At 60.6% G+C, this 16382-nt stretch overlaps 1 protein-coding gene and 1 pseudogene across 2 annotated transcripts; both read left to right on the top strand.

The window, feature by feature from the left end:
- The first annotated feature begins 2899 nt into the window (after positions 1-2899).
- On the top strand, positions 2900-3834 carry LOC308637353 (sialic acid-binding Ig-like lectin 9; annotated as a pseudogene). The gene is made up of 2 exons: positions 2900-3368; positions 3549-3834. The product of its transcript is annotated as a sialic acid-binding Ig-like lectin 9 (transcript).
- Positions 3835-6191: 2357 nt separating this feature from the next.
- LOC308637352 (myeloid cell surface antigen CD33-like) lies at positions 6192-16279 on the top strand (the record flags this gene model as incomplete). Its single annotated transcript, XM_081273664.1, has 7 exons — positions 6192-6271; positions 7124-7238; positions 11333-11837; positions 12023-12301; positions 13822-13924; positions 14256-14337; positions 15900-16279. 7 exons carry the CDS (start codon positions 6192-6194, stop codon positions 16143-16145), a joined length of 1410 nt encoding a protein of 469 aa, XP_081129790.1. The 3' UTR covers positions 16146-16279.
- Positions 16280-16382: the final 103 nt, after the last annotated feature.

Below are 16382 nucleotides of genomic sequence, written 5' to 3'. Positions count from 1 at the left end.
CTCTGAGTGTGAGTAGGTGCCCGTGTTAGTAGATACAGGTGTGTGAGCAGACGTGTATGTGAATATACAGGAGGTGACGTTCCCCTCCATGTGTATAAATGCACAAGTGACTGTGAATCTTCATGGAAATATAAAGGGCCCAGAACAATGCCACCATCTTGCAGAAGAAGAAGAGCTGAGGGTCAGAGTCCTCTTCAGGCAGAGTCACCAGGCAGTGCAGTAGGACGGTGGACTCCATGAATGGCCCCGCACCCTGTCAGTGGACTTCAAGTTCATTCCCTTGGGAGAGGAGAGACTTTTCAATTAGTGGAGTAGAAGGAGAGGATCAAGGTTGGAAAGGTGGAAACTCTGACACTCACCACGTCACACCCGAGAAACGTCTGCGGTGAGTCAGGGACCTGGAGGTGAGCGTGAAACCTGTAAAGCGTCTACAATGGGTGGTCAGTGAGGTAGCTGCCAGCCCCCAGGCCTGGGCACTCCCAGTGTGCCGCGTTGATTAGGCCAAAGAACACGGTGCTTCCTTAGTGATCTTAATACTTGATATTTTAATGTATTTGTTAAATAAAACATCATTCAAGTGATTTCACCTTTGACTTTTATTGTGACCACTAAGACACTAAAACCCACATGTGGGCCTTGCCTTGTACCTCTACCTGGGGCAGCTCTGGGTGAAGACCTGGAGGACATCGTCGGGTGTGCAAGGATTTCTGGGGACCGTACCAGCCCCTCTGGTGACTCCAGGGCATGGGATGATGGAGATCAAGTGGGAAGGGAAACTCTGAGGCAGATGGAGAGGAGGTGAAGGGTTAGAGTCAGAGCTCAGCCCTGGACCCGCCCAGCCTGCTCCCATTGGTCACCCAGGCCAGCTCAGCTCAGCCCAGGGAAGCCAGGACACAAGGCTGAAGGGGATGTGGCGTCCTGGGGATCAGGGAGGAGGGCAGTGGGCAGCACAAATCAGCTATGGACTTGACTCATGGGTAAAGGACCGATAATGATGTCTTCACTGTAACCCATGTTCCATGCCAAAGTGAGATGTCCATCACCAGGGAAGGGCAGGGCGAGGGGAAGGTCTGGGGCTTCCAGTGTTCTGAGAGCCAAACCAGCTCTGAAAACGAGTCTCCTCTGTTTTAATTAAATCAGATGTATTTTAAACTGCTACCTAAAACGCAAATCTGTGGACACTGATGGGAAGGAACCACGTGCTGTTCAGCACCTGCAAACACTGCATCGTGTTGGAGTCGGGCCAAACTCAGGTCCTGGGACACTCAGCAGAGACCCCATGTGGGAGGAGGGGCAGGGCACGTCCAGACACTGTTAGGCCCCCACCTGGGCAGCCCGTGGCCCAGGCAGGTGACTATGAAATCAACCCACAGAGAAGACCTTCCTGGGCCGCCCTGTCCTCCATCACACCCAGCTCCGGGCAGAGGTTTGCGCTGAGGATGGAGGAGGCAGGACCCTTGTCCGCCCTGGCAGTGGGCAGAGCAGTGCACAGTGGGGTCTGTCTGGCGAGGGCCCTCTTGGTCCACGTGGCCCCTGCTCACAGTGGCCTCCCGTGGTGGGAGGGCCAAGGTGCTTCTCTACTCCAAGGACAGTGACCCACTCAGGAGGGCTCCACTCTCAGGCCCTGATGGCCACCCGAGGCCCCACCCCTGAACTCCATCACCTCAGGGTTAGGACTTCAGCACAGGAACAGGTGGGGGACGGGGACATTCCTCTCAGAGCATCAAGCAGCTGTCAGCAGCCGCAGGTGTGGGCTCCATCGGGGACAGCGTGACCACGTGGGGCAGGCCAGGGTGCTGGGAGGTGAGAGATGAGAAAAGACCTGCAGGCGGCTGAGCACCACCTTGGTGAGAAGGGCAGGTGAGCAGGGACAAGGCGGGCGCTGAGGAGGGCCTGCCCAGCTCTGCCCCTGGCCAGGTCACCCCCTGGCAGGGCCCTGTCTCTGGGAAGATCCCTCCAGTCCCCGGAGAGGACAGACCACGACCCGTCTCACATGAGGCCTCGGCCCACAGCTAAGTGCTCCTTGGCAACTTGTCTGAGTCCTGCCCTGGGGAGGCCCTCGAGGGCGTGGACTGAGCTGGCTGCTGGGCTCTGAGGCCAGAGAGCAGAAGCCACTGTGTTCACTGGGAGTGAGGGAGGATGGCTGCCTCCACCCGTCACCAGGACGCTGCCCACCTTCTGTGCCCCCGATGCCCACACCTGGCTGCACAGGCTGCCTCTAGGGGTCCTCCACCTGGTGCTCTTGACCCTGCTGACCTGATGCTGGGGGCCTGCTCTCTGCAGGGTCAGATGTAGCCGCATCTCGGCCTCCACCCACTAGGGGGCAGCAGCTCCGCCATGTCCCAGTCAAATATTATGAAGTGCCTGCCCAGGTGGCCAGGGGTCCTAGGGTGGAATTGAGCAAGGCTGAGAGACAGCCTGGACCACCCTGTGACTTCCTCATGCCAGCCCAGGGAGGGACCACTTCCTGGTGCAAAATAGGGGGCACAGCGGCACCTCAGCTGGGCAGGAGCACTCCTAGACGTGGTGTCCCGTCTCTTGGGCCTCAGAGGACCTCAGAGGTCCCTGTCTGACCCCAGACAGGATGTGCATGGCTGATCCTAAAGGAACGGTGGGCGGTGCACACATTTCTTGCCCAGGCCCCTGGAATCCAGGAAGCCCAGAGAAAGGGCAGATGGGGCCCTGGTCCCCCTCTGAGTGGGTCTCTGGGCCCTGGAGGTGGGGTTTCCATCCAGTCAGTGCAGAAGGGCAAGTTCCCCTGGAGGGCGGGCCTGAGGGTCCTCTTCTGTCATTGCCCAGGCCTCGGCCCCTCCCCAGCTTCCGTGGGTCCTGCAGCTTCCCCTCCGCAGGCTCTCGCTGCTCTGCTCAGTCCCAGGAGCCCAGGACCCTCTGCCTCCCGATGCTGTGGCTGCTGCTGTCCCTGCTGTGGGCAGTGGAGGGGGCCTGTGCAGAGGGACCAGGGAGGGGGCACAATGATGGCCCTCAGCTTCCCCCGTGGTGCCTGGCTCAGGATCCAGGATTCGGTGTGGATGTGCTGAAGTCCGTGAAGGTGCAGGAGGGTCTGTGTGTCCTGGTGCCCTGCAGCTTCTCCTACTCTGGCTCAGGGAGTGGCCCCATATCTGGCTCCTGGTTCTGAGCAGGGGCCAATACAGACCACGACTCTCCAGTGGCCGCCAACAACCCTTACCGGACAGGGCCGGAGGAGACCCAGGGTCAGTTCCACCTCCTCGCGGTCCCAGGAACCAACAACTGCTCCCTGAGCATCAGAGACACACAGAGTAGTGACAGTGGCTTGTACTTCCTTCAGATGGAGAAAGGAAGGTTCAAGTGGAGTTATTGTGCAAACCAAGTCTCAGTGCATGTGACAGGTACGGCTCCAGCTCTGGGCCACCCTCAGGGAGGTCACAGGACAGTGGCACCCTGCCCTGGGGGAGTTGAAGGTCAAGCATTGGGGGCTCAGGGAGCAGCTGGGTCAGAGCCTGAGCTTCTCTCAGGGCCCCACCTCCCACCCTCCCTCCTGACCCTGCCTGTCCCCCTCTGCTCACCAGCCCTGACCCACACCCCTGACATCCTCTCCCTGGGACCCTGGAGTCTGGCCGTCCCAGCAACCTGACCTGCTCTGTGCCCTGGGCCTGTGAGCAGGGGACGCCCCCCACCTTCTCCTGGGAAGGGCCCTCTGTGTCCTCCCTGGGCCCCAACATCATCCACTCCTCGGTGCTCACCCTCACCCTGTGGCCCCAGGACCATGGCACCAACCTCACCTGTCAGGTGAAGTTCCCTGCAGCTGGTGTGACCACAGAGAGAACCATCCAGCTCAATGTCACCTGTGAGTGATGGGCCAGGACACCTGAATTCCTGGGGGTTTGAGGGGCGGGGAAGGAGGCTTGGGTCCCAGGGCTAAGGACAATTTTTGTTCATGTCCTGGGGACCTAGTTGAGTCAGGGACCTTGGAGGGCACAGGCCTGTCCCTCTGTGTGTCTGTGGTCATGGGGTGGGTGTGGGGAGTGCTGTCTCATCTTCAATCCAACTAAAAGGGGAAACAAACCTCCTTCCTGTCCAGATGCTGCAGAGAACCCTGCTTCAGTGTCTTCCCAGGGGCTGCCCAGGCAGTGGGGGGCCTCGCTGGGGCTGGGGAGCAGGGCCACCTCAGTTCAGGGCAGAGCTGGGTCCCCCTCATGCTGGACTAACCTGGTGACAGAGCCCCTTGTTGGGGAATCCAGTGACCACTGCCCACCCTCAGCCCCACCACTGCCTTGAGCTCCTGTCCCCACCCTCCCTGGCTCCCTGGACTCTAGCACCTGCCTCTCACCACCACAGGGACAGGGTGACACTCTCACAGCAGACCTGGGCTCCCAGGCCCCCTCCCAGCCTCCTCCTGGACCCGCCTCCAGCCTCTTCTTATTCCCCAACAGCTTTCATCGAAGTGCTTGTGGGAGGAGGCACAGTCCAGGGCACACGCAGAACACACAGCAGGCTGTCCCCAGAGCCTAGGTCCCTCCCAGAAGTGGCCAGTGTCCATGAAAGCTGCGATGAGCCTTGGACTGTCCACCTGAGGACTGAGAGGTCACTGCATGTCAGTAGCACTCAGGGTCCATGTTCCTGGTGATGTCCCACTGCAAGAAGGGACCCTGTTCTGTGGGCAGTTTCCAACAACTGGCCATCCTGGCTCTGAGTCCATTCAGCCCACAGGAGTGGGCAGTAGATGATCCTGAGCCTCCGTCCACAGCTGAGTGTGCACGTCAGTGAGCTCAGCTCCCGAACGCAGAGGCACCTGGGTCCCAAGCTCTTCTCATTCTGGGACATGACCAGGTGCTTCTCCCCTCAGAGTGGAGACAGTAACTCCCACCAGCGAGGGGCCAGTGAGGGTGTCCACCAAGCCAGGTGGGGAGGACCTCCTGTCTGGTTGTGCTTCTGGTGCTGGGATTGAACCCAGGGCTTGGGACCTGCTGACCACTGAGCGACACCCCCTACTCCTGGAAGAACCCTTGGATCTCTGCCCATCTCAGGTCAATTTCAAATCTCCCTGTAGTTTATAAATTTACCTCCACACATTTTTATTGAGATAAAACCCACCACAATCCACATTACACAAGACGTGGCATCTTGTGCCTGTGCAGTGATGGGACCCACAACCTCTGAAGTCCCAGAACTTTCATCACCCCAGAAGGAAGCCCTGCACCCACGAAGCAGGTCTCCTCCTCTGGCCAACACCAACCTGATCTAGTCTCTGTGGACTTGCTCTCTGGACGTTGCTAGAAATGGAATCACACAAAAGTGGCTTCTGTTCTGGCCTCGCTCACCAGACAGTGATGTAAGGTTCTTCCCTGTAACACAGAGGAGCACTGCACTCCTTCCCAAGTGTCCAGTATCTATTGTGGGCAAGACCACGTTTGCTCATCCATTCACAAGTTGGTGGACAGGAGGCCTGTTCCCTCCCTTTGGCCATTATGAACATTTGCTGGGAGGGCTGGTGTTTTGCTTTGAGTAAGGGTTTCTTATTCCTGGGGTATAACCTGCAGGTGGAGCTACCAAGGCTCTTGTCACTGTCCCTGTGTCAGGATGCACAGCCCCTCCCCCAGTGTCAGACACCCTGAATTCCCACCAGCATTGTCCACGCGTCCTGAATCCTCCACACTCTCACCAACACTGGGGCTTTCCTTTGTGCAAACTGTGCTCTGCTGTGGGTGTGAAGGGGACACTCACTGCAGCTTCGACTGTCATGAAGGTCCCCGTGGAGGGTGATGGGAACATTTTCCTGTACGTGTGGTCATTTGTAGGTCCCTTCAGAGGGGGTGTTTTCAAATCCCAGGATCCTGCTTTAGCCTGGGTGTGTGGGTCCTTGGTCACTGGAGCCCTAGGAGGGTTTTACACACACTGGACAGTGACCCCGCCGACCCCCAGCTCTGTGACTGGCCACTCTGTGCTCCAGTTCTGTGTGTTGTCTGTTCATCTTCTTGATGGTGTCCATGGATTAGCAGAACACTTCATTGTGACAATGAGAAGCTTATGTTCTCTCTGTCCAGGTGCTGGGCAGTCAGCACCTGGGGGAGGCCTGGGCTGATGGCCCCACACTAGGGATGGAGGAGGCCTGAGGAGCCATGTCCATGGCCTCAGGTGGCAGGAGGGACCTGAGCTGTGGATTAGCAGGTGACCCTGGCCTCGTCCACTCTTCTGCAGGGAGGTCAGGGCCCATGGCCCAGGTGGTCCTGGTGGCCATCGGGGAGGTGGCTGTCAAGATCCTGCTCCCCGGCCTCTGCCTCATCTTGCTCAGGTCAGCGCTGCCCAGGGGTGGAGAGGAGGTGTGGGCAGGGCAGGCACCTGGCACTGAATCCCAGAGTCCCAGAGCTGGGGACCCAAGGGGTCAAGAACGAGTGCTGAGGACTGTGCCTGGGCCATGGGCCGTCGCTGTCTGTCCCCAGTTCTGGCCCAACATGGGGGGAGCAGGTCTCATCAAGGAGGGCTTCAGGCCAGGCCTCCTCGGCTTCCCTCAGTCACCTCCAGCCCCCTGACAGGGTACAGGGTAGGGACCACTGCCCACTGCACCAAGCTGCCCCCTGAAGGCCCTGGTCTCTTCCCTTAGAGTGAGGTCCTGCAGGAAGAGGGCAGCCAGGCCAGCAATGGGCAAGGAGCTTGCAAACGCTGTCACCAGTTAGTCCCAGGTCAGTGACGCAGCGTCTCAGCCTCCCACATGCCCAGGGACCCCTCCGCTCTGATGTCCACAGGTTGGCCAGCTCCACAGATGAGCCGCCCCTCTTGTCCTGAAGCCCACCTTCCTGCCTGGGTCCCCTGTGACCCAGGCTCAGCCCCCGTCTCTACCACAGAGTCAGGTGGGTCCCCACCTCGGCCTTGCTGAACTCCCTGGTCCCCTCCGCACCTGGCCTTTCTTTCCTCCTAAGCCTGGCCTCCCTCATGTCTATTCCCCCTGACCCTGGTCACTTGTGGTCCTCGTCTCCCCTGCTCACTGTGTCCGACTCGCCTCTAGAGTGTGCCCACTTCCTCCACGGCACGACCAGCTGCGTGTCCCCTCCATGGACGGTGACAGGGGAACAGGGGACCTTGGACAAGAGGGCCTCCCAGGGCTGTGCTGTGGACTCTCCCCAGAGCCGTCCTCCCTCCTCTGCAGACCCCCACCCCCTCAGGGCCAGGCTGCTGGGGTCCGAGACTTGGCAGGCGCAGACCCTGCTCCCGACACGCAGCTCCGGCCCCTCCTGCCTCTGCACTTCTTGGTCCTCCTTCAGGTACAGGCGTGTGTGTGTGTGTGTGTGTGCGTGCGTGCGTGTGCGTGCGTGCGCGTGCGTGCGTGCGTGTGTGTCTGGTTCCTGCAGGTGTTGGGGGTAGCGTCCACCCGTGATTAGGGCTGTGACGTCACTGATGTGGAGGTCCTCCCTGTCCCAGGGTCTCCTTGCAGAGGTGGCAGGAATGGAAACCGTCACAGACAGTGGGTGAGGACACATGGCACTGACGGGGTCTGTGGGAGGTGGTGCAGGGGGCAGCTGGTAGAGGGCAGCAGGCTCTGGGGCCGCGGCTGTGGGTGGTGTTTGGGCAAGGCTGGGGGGGGCGGGGTGGGGTGGGGACAGGCTGGGGCTCCCTGAGGAAGGGACCTGGGACAGGGGTACAGGAGCAGGGTGACATGGCTCAGACCAGAGGCCACCGCTGTGCTCTGTGGAGTGACTGGGCACAGAGGTGGGGGGAGAGCAGAGGTGGGAGGATGCGGACTGGCCCTGCAGGCTGAGCCCAGGACCCAGGGCCTGCGAGGACAGCAGGCCCTAGGTGCACCTGGCATTATCAGGACCCTGTGCTTCCGTGGTTGTTGGCCAGAGTGGGTCCTGGGTGCCCAGAGAAGGGGCCATGCAGCCTCCTGAGGAGCTGGGGGAGGCAGGACCAGGCAGGGTGTGGGGAGGACGCGCTGGGAAGAGCTGGAAGGTCAGAGTGTCCAGGGATGTGGTCAGTGTGGGGAGAAGGGCAGGGGTGGTGGCAGCCCGCTTCCCTGAGCAACCAATGGACACAGAGGGGCAGGGCTGGGGGAGGAGGGCGGTTCTGAGAGGGAGAGAGAGGGAGAGGGGGAGAAGGAGGGAGGGAGAGGGAGACAGGGAAGGAGCCAGAGGGAGAGAGGGAGAGAGGGAGGTAGGGAGAGGGAGAGAAAGAGGGAGAGGGAGAGAGAGAGAGGGAGGGAGGGATGGAGGGAGGGAGAGGGAGAGAGAGAGGGAGGGAGGGATGGAGGGACAGAGGGAGGGAGAGAGAGAGGACTTCAGAAGTCAGATTTTATGTGGGGGGACACTTTGCTTAAAAAGTTCTGTCCATAAAAGGCAGAAGGGGCAAGGATACCAGGGAACAGGTGAGTGGAAGCTGTTCATTGTGCTGCGATCCCATGTGTCTTGTTCAGTTTTTGTCACCTGTGCTTTGGGGATACCCAGGGAATGATACCCCTGCCACGGCCAGGGTCAGGGCGCTGTGCCCGTGTTCCCTCCAGCGTGTGACAGCTCCAGGTCTCACATTGGGGCCTTCCATCTGTTGTGGTGGCCTTTGTGCAGGGGGAGGATGGTGGACAACAGCAGTCCCAACGCAGCGATGGGGAAGGGTGTGGAGACTTCCCTGGAGAACGTTCAGGAAACCTGGAAGGAGGGGCGGGCTGGGAGTACATGGCATCTAGAAGAGTTTGGTTGCAAAAAGGGACACACAAATGCCTCTGGGGACAGAGGGCATTTCTTGGATCCTGCTCCACACCCTCCAGAGCTGCCCTGTGAATCCCCTCCACGTACCCATTGGTCTATGATGGCCACAGGGAGGGGGGACAATTCCCACACTGTCTCTGCAGAGCTGGGGCGGGGTCCACCCCTGCTTCTCCCAGGGTGTAGCCTGGACCCCTGGCTGCCGTCCCCCGGTCTCTTCCTCTGCGGATGCCTGGCCTCGTGCCCTAGAACATGTGCCTCCTCTCCCACAGAGAGACCCTGTGACTTGATTCAGGCACCTGCTGGATAATCCTGGAGGATCAACTCTGCTCAAAGTCATTCACTGGTCTCATCTGCAAACCCCCTTTTAACAGCAAGGTAACATGAACAGCTCTGGTGGCTAGGGCCTGGGACTCTTTGGATGGGTCCCATCAGCCCACAGCCATGTCCTGTGACCTTCTGCTCCTGAGGTGGCCCCTGTCCTATGTTCCTGACCTTTGCTCGGCTTTTCCAGCCCCAACACACTAGTGGGCTCCCTGTGTGCAACAGCCACACTGGGGAACAGGGACCTGCTCTGCTGATGAGGTCATTCAAGGGGAGAGAAAAAGTCACACATGAGAGGAAACCCTGGGACTAGGGCACCTGTTAAATACGTGCCCCTCACACCCACCATGAGGGTCCTATTTTAAAATGGGCAAAGCCAGGGAGGAGGAGGACGTGGGGCTGGAGGCCTGTGCTCTGTGCTGAGAAGGAGAAAGGGGCAGCCGCTGTGGAGGGCAGCGCCGTGGTTCCTCAAAAGACCAGGAACAGCTGATCCGGTCACCAGAGGTTCCACTGTGACCACCCCCAGGGAACCCACACAAACCTGGGAGGCAGTGTCCACCCCAGGGTCACTGTGGCAGCATTCACTGTAGCTAAGGGGAAGCGGCCACCTGTCCCTCAGCAGCTGCTGGACCCACCCAGCCTGCCCTCACCTGCAGGGGAGGAGGACCCAGCAGGAGCCTCGGCAGGGTGCCCCCTGAGCACAGGAGGCCAGGCACAGGGACAGCACCATCTCCACTGAGGGGCCTGGAGGAGGAGAGTTCACAGGGGAGTGGGGTCTCCATGGCGGGGCCCCAGGAAGAGGCCTCCACTGGGCACAGAGAATCCAGGGCCAGTCAGTGAGGGGACACTGCTCAGCAGCCTTGGCCTGTGGGTCTGGAGACTGCAGCCAGGGGTGGGGCGCGGCCTGCTCCAGGGGAATACAGCCACTAGAGGGGGAGGACCGTGGACTGCAGTGGACCAAGTCCTGCTGTGGGTCCCCAGGAACAGGGCCTGAACCCCACCTTCTCCTGCTCCAACAGAGCCCCAGTGAGAGGACAAGGAATTAGAAGAAGAGCCCAGGGGTGGAGGAGGGGACAGGTGGAGGACAGAGGGGGGGACACAGCACTGGGACTGAGTGGAGCCAGTCACCTTCCCTGCCCAGATGACGTGTCCCAGTGACCCTGCTCTCGGGCACAACTGTAACGCACCAAGGAGACCTTCACAAAGGAACAAGGAGGGTTAACATGACATAGGTTTAGGGACATCCTGGTGGCCCCAAATGCTGGAGAGGACCTGCAGCCACCAGAGCTCTCCGAGGCTGGCTCCTGGGGACACAGCCAACCCGCGATGACCCTGGAATATGCGGAGCCAGGAGAGTGGAGCAGACCTGAGCCCCTGCTGGGGGAGGGGAACCCGCGAGCTGAGCACTGCATCTTGTCCTGGGAGCCACTGGGGCTGTGGGGAATCCTGATGTCCCTCGAGGGCCACTTCACAGTGAGAGGCAGACTAATGTGGAAGTGCCAATGTGTGTGACAGGGACGTCCCCACATGGCCCCAGTGCTCGCCCAGCAGGCAGCACTCTTGGGAGAGAAGCCCCTCAGCTCTGCTTGAGGACACTGCCCCCTCTCTGTGCCTCCTGAGGGCACCGTGTGGCCCCTGTTCTCTAGGGTCACTGACCTGGTGTCTGCACTGGACACTGGGACAGCTCTGTGCCCTATTGAACCCCACCCTCATGCTACCAAGGCAGGTGGCCGACTCCCCAGCACCTGCGGCTCTGGGGCAGGCTGCTGAGGCCTGAGCTCCTGCGTGGGGCGTCCCAGGTGGGGACCAGGGGGCAGCCTCTTGTGGCCTCACCAGCAGTGCAGGGAGCGCCTGGGGTTTGCACAGAGTGTGTGGCTGGCTGTGTCCCTCTGCCTTTCTTGTGCTCAGACACGGCCCTACAGAGTCCCTCCTGCAGGACTGACCACTCCACAGAATGAGACGAGTCTGGCCCCAGGTCCAGACAGGAGTTGGCCAGCTCGTGGTGTGACCAGTACACACAGAAAAGCCCTCAGGGTGGGAGGACTCAGAACCCCGCCAGTGTCATGGACTCCCAGTGTCCCCAGGGTCCTGGTCCCGACTGAGTGTTCCAGGGAAGCACCCAAGACGGGGCAGGGCCTGGTCTCCTCTCTCCTCTGCCCCTCTCTGGCAGGCCTCTGGGTCTCTGGCTGTGGGGTGTCCCTCCTGAGCACAGAGCAGATGGACTGCAGTGGTGAGCGGGTCTGAGGTTCCTCTTCTGAGAACCGCCCAGGCCTCGGCCCCTCCCCAGCTTCCGTGGGTCCTGCAGCTTCCCCTCCGCAGGCTCTCGCTGCTCTGCTCAGTCCCAGGAGCCCAGGACCCTCTGCCTCCCGATACTGTGGCTGCTGCTGCTGCTGTCCCTGCTGTGGGCAGTGGAGGGGGCCTGTGCAGTGGGGCTGAGGAGCTTGAACTGTGATGATCCTCGGCTTCCCAAGGGGCCCTCCCCTCAGGATCCAGAACACAGCGTGGATGTGCCTGAGTCCGTGACGGTGCACGAGGGTCTGTGTGTCCTGGTGCCCTGCAACTTCTCCTACCGAGGCTCAGAGACTGGCAATGTCTCTGTGTACTGGTTCCATGCAGGGGACCATACAGACCACGGCTGTCCTGTGGCCACAAACAACTCTACTCGGAGAGTGCAGGAGGAGACCCAGGGCAGATTCCACCTCCTCGGGGACCCAGGAACCAACAACTGCTCCCTGAGCATCAGAGATGCCAAGCGCAGTGACAGTGGCTGCTACTTATTTCGGGTTGAGAAAGGAAAGTTTAAGTGGAATTATTATACAAAAAAGGTCTTTGTGCATGTGACAGGTAAGACTCCAGCTCCACGTCAGCCCCAGGAAGGACACAGGACAGGGCTGGGTGGGACCTTGTCCTGGGGGAGCTGGGGTCAAGCATTAGGGGCTCAGGGAGTAGCTGGGTCAGAGCCTGAGCTTCTCTAGGGTCCCACCTCCCACCCTCCCTCCTGACCCTGCCTGTCCCCCTCTGCTCACCAGACCTGACCCACACCCCTGACATCCTTGTCCCTGGGACCCTGGAGTCTTGCCGTCCCAGCAACCTGACCTGCTCTGTACCCTGGGCCTGTGAGCAGGGGACGCCCCCCACCTTCTCCTGGGTAGGACCCTCTGTGTCCTCCCTGGGCCCCAACATCATCCACTCCTCGGTGCTCATCCTCACCCCGCGGCCCCAGGACCATGGCACCAACCTCACCTGTCAGGTGAAGTTCCCTGCAGCTGGTGTGACCACAGAGAGAACCATCCAGCTCAATGTCACCTGTGAGTGATGGGCCAGGACACCTGGGTCCTTGGGGCTGTGAGGGGCAGGGAAGGAGGCTTGGGTCCCAGGGCTGAGGACAATTTGTGTTCATGTCCTGGGGGCCTGGTTGAGTCAGGGACCTTGGAGGGCACAGGCCTGTCCCTCTGTGTGTCTGTGGTCATGGGGTGGGTGTGGGGAGTGCTGTCTTATCTTCAATCCAACTAAAAGGGGAAACAAACCTCCTTCCTGTCCAGATGCTGCAGAGAACCCTGCTTCAGGGTCTCCCCAGGGGCTGCCCAGGCAGGGGGGGCCTCCCCGGGGCTGTTAGTGCTGTGCTCTCTGAGCCAGGCTGGCTGAGACCTGGCTTCCAGGTGTCGGAATACTGGAGAGGTGCAGAGCCCCCCAGGAAGCCCCCCTCAGGCCTCCGTCCCCAAGTATCTTCCTATAATTGCGTAAGGACATTTGGGGGTGACCAGCAATTAGCTCTTTGCATACCTCAAAGAATTTTCTGTTTTTTTTTCAATCACTGAATGCCTTGGGGACATTTGAAAAATAGTCTTTATATTTTAGAGGAAATGAAGGTTCACTGCAAAATCAAGCGACAGGTGCAGAGATTTCCCATACACCAGGTGCCCCTGTGTGTCACCACCTCCTGAGTCGGGAGATCTCATCCTCCAGAGTGGGTCATTTACTGCAGTCCACAAACCTACGTGGACACGTTATTGTCACCTGGAGTCCTCACTTCCCGGCAGGGCCACCCTTGGAGTCGTACGTTCTGTGGGATTTGACCCCATAACACAGTCACACAGAAGAGTCTTCAAACATCTCTGGGACTTTCTAGCTTTTCCTGTCAATCCTTCCTCCCTTGGCCCTGACCTCTGCCCAGAGATCAGCACCACGGCCTGTTCCCATCGCAATGGCATCTGGTCCCCTCGCTGGACAGTGAGACCCCAGGGCAGGGGTGGTTCCCTCAGGAGTCCTCCTCAACTGTGGACCTCCACTGCCCAGGGACACCCCGACTCCAGGTGTCGAGGTCCCAGGAGGCTGCCCAGGTCTGACCCGAGCCTGACATGGATTCCCTGCTCCACCTTGCTTCTCGTCCCTTCTGCAGGCCCAGGGAGCACTCTGACCCTGAGTGACAGGGCCAGCAGAGACCAGGACAGGAGACTAGGGAAGAGGGAGGGATGAGGTCCGTCAGGGTCCTGCACCTTCTCTGTCCCCGTCCCTGTCTCTAATGGAAAGTGCTTGTCCCCCATAGCTTCATGGCCCCACTGTGGCCTGGTCTGAGGTCTGTGGTGTGGAGACCCTGGGTGGAGAGAGACTGGGGTCCCAGGTCTGGGCAAGATCCTGGGTGGACAGGAGGCACAGGGTGAGCTGTGTCCTTCCTCCTAAGGTTCCCGACAGGCTGACGTCTTCTGAGGGGTGGGAAGACTTAGGGGCTGAACCCACGTGGGATGTGAGGGCCCCCGAGTGCTGTAGAGCAGGGGCCACGTGCCTGGTTACCAAGATTGGAGGTCACCCAAGTCTCTTCTCTCTGCAGGGAGTCAGGGGACAAACGCAGCAGCAGGAGTGATCTGGGGGGCCATCGGGGGGGCTGGCGTCATGGCCCTGGTGGCCCTCGTTCTCTGTGTCACCTTCTCCATGTGAGCCCCAGCCTGGGGTCGGGGGTGGGTCGGGGTGGAGAGGGGGCATCCAGGGTTGGAGGGACCTGGAGGGGTTCTGAGGGCCTGGGACCAAGATGGGGTGCAGTGGTGCTGAGGACCAGGCTGCAGCCTCTGGGCAAGCCTGTCCCCTCCCAGCCCCAGCCTCAGATGCCCAGGAAGCAGGGTGGAGAAGGGACCTTGTCACAAAGTCCTATGGTGAAGGCCACCAATCGACCGCGGACCTAGACCTGCCATAGTCACACACTCCAGGCTACGACAGTGACCCCACTGACTGAGCAAACCAGGCTCAAAGACACCCGTGTCCCCTCAGAGTGAAGTCCCACAGGAGGAAGGCAGCCAGGGCAGCAGAGGACATGAGTGACCCCCACCCCGCCCTGCAGCCAGCCTTCCTGGTAAGTGCCCTGTGCACCCTGGGATCCAGCCTGTCCCCAGGGCATGTCCCCAGGTGGCCCACGGTGGTGCCCACTCAGCATGCCTAGAACTGAGCTGGTCGCCTGTCCCTTGTTTAGAGTTTAGGTCTCAGTGTGGACACATGGCAAGGCCAGTCTGCAGGGGACGATGGCCTTGTGTGAAGACAGTGTGTGACTCCCAGTTCCAAGAGAACAGGCAGGCCATGCCACGCAAGGCCACTTGTGGAGCAGGAGGGCTGGTCAGGGGAGAGGGTGAGGGGAAGACGTGGGCAGGAGCCCAGGCTGAGGGCCTGGGCGAGACCGGGCGGGCGGCGGGTAGGACTGGCTGCTCTGTGTCAGCAGAGCCTGGGGTTGGGGTGTCTCTGTTGCCTGGCGCCTTGCCCTAGGTTATTAGGGTACGTGATGGTCGTCCAGAGAGGAAGGGCTCCAGGAGGACGGGGTTGGTCTGGGGTCTGGGCACCTGGTCTGCAGGGAAAGGTGCATAGTGGGCGTGTCCTCTGCTGTCCCTGGGGTTGGGCTCTGGGAGAGGCAGTGTCTGGGGTGGGCAAGGCCCTGATGTCAGAACCTCAGAAGTGCGTGGCCAACACATCCCTGCACCCTTCACTCGCTGGGTTCCCCATCTCTGATGGCACGCCTGTCCCCACAGCCAACAGAGACCTGGCCCCTCTCCAGCCCACTCCCCCATCCTTCTCCCTCTGCCCACCTGCACCAAGGTACTCCTGTTCCTCTGAATTCAGCCTAAGGCCGCCCTCCCCCTGAGCCCAGCTCCCCCCACCACTCCTTCCTGCCTCACACCCCTCCCCCAGCCCATCAGCAGGACCTGCACCAACTGTCCTTGTCCCCACCCAAGTTAGAAAAGCACTGCGTCTCCTCACTGCAGAAGAGGAGCCCCTGAGCAGCCTGCCCTGGCATGTGGGGCAGGAAAGGCAGGGTCACGGTCAGCGCAGTGGACCTAGAGCCCAGAACTGGGCCTGCAGCAGACAAGGGCTGGTCTCCAAACCCTCCAGGCAGATTGGCCCCTCTCCATGGCTGTCCAGGCTCCTGTGGGCACAGCTCCCCACACCTGGTGTCTGCCGCAGTCCCCAGCGTCCCACCTGAGCTCCACAGGACAAGGACCTCTGTGGCCACCTGTCCCCTGCCCTCTACAGGTGTCACCATTGGCAATCACCTGCCTATTCAGCAATCCGCACTGGTCCCCTCTGACACTGACCCACAGGGCTTCCGCTGCACTGCCCCCTCCTGTGCACCCAGTGCTGGGCACAGAGGCCCAGGACCACAGTGTCGTTTGGGATGGAGGGTGCGTGAGGGGAAGCCCCTCCTCTCTGAGTCAGTTTCCGTGTCTGTGAGATGGCAGAACAGGGGTGTGCACCCAGGTCTGTGAATGCAGAGCAGGACTGGGAGCAGCAGGGGACTCCTGTGTTGTGAGGCCTCAGGCCACCTGGGCAGGAGGAAGGAGGGGCAGGAGGGTCCTGCCAGGGTGGAACCCGCCCAGCCCTTCCAGCTTCCCACCCTGCCCTGTGTGACCCTCTGTCCTCTCCACACAGGGGTCTCGGCAGGAGCCCCCACTGCCTGGCCCTGCTGACCCCTGCAGCTCCTCAGGAGCTGGCCCTGGCTTGGGGCAGGAGCAGGAGCTGCACTACGCCACCCTCAGCTTTCACCGGGCCTCACGCAACGTCCACGGGGCAAGTCCTGCAGAGGACACCTCCACCCAGTACTCAGAGATCAGGGCACAGGGAGGGACCAGCAGGAGCCTGTCTCAGCAGAGGACGCCTGCTGTGGAGCCACACTGAGTGACCACGCCCTGCAGGCCTGATGCCCCAGGCTCTGGCCAACCCTGCATTCCTGTGGCCTGGTCAGAGACCCAAGGGGACAGCAGGGAGGGCTTCTGTGTGGGGTGTGTCCCTAGGGCGGAGTCACACTCACCTGTTCCCTGTAGTCCTGCCCCTCTGCCCTTTTATGGATAGAACTTTCTAAGAACAGAGTCCCCCAATAAAAGATGACTCCAAATGTTCTCTCTCTCTCTCTCT

This window comes from Spermophilus citellus (assembly GCF_964194105.1).
Source record: "Spermophilus citellus genome assembly, chromosome: 18".
NCBI lineage: Eukaryota > Metazoa > Chordata > Mammalia > Rodentia > Sciuridae > Spermophilus > Spermophilus citellus.
Note: the sequence above shows the minus strand (reverse complement) of the source record. Positions and strands in the feature narration are given on the sequence as shown.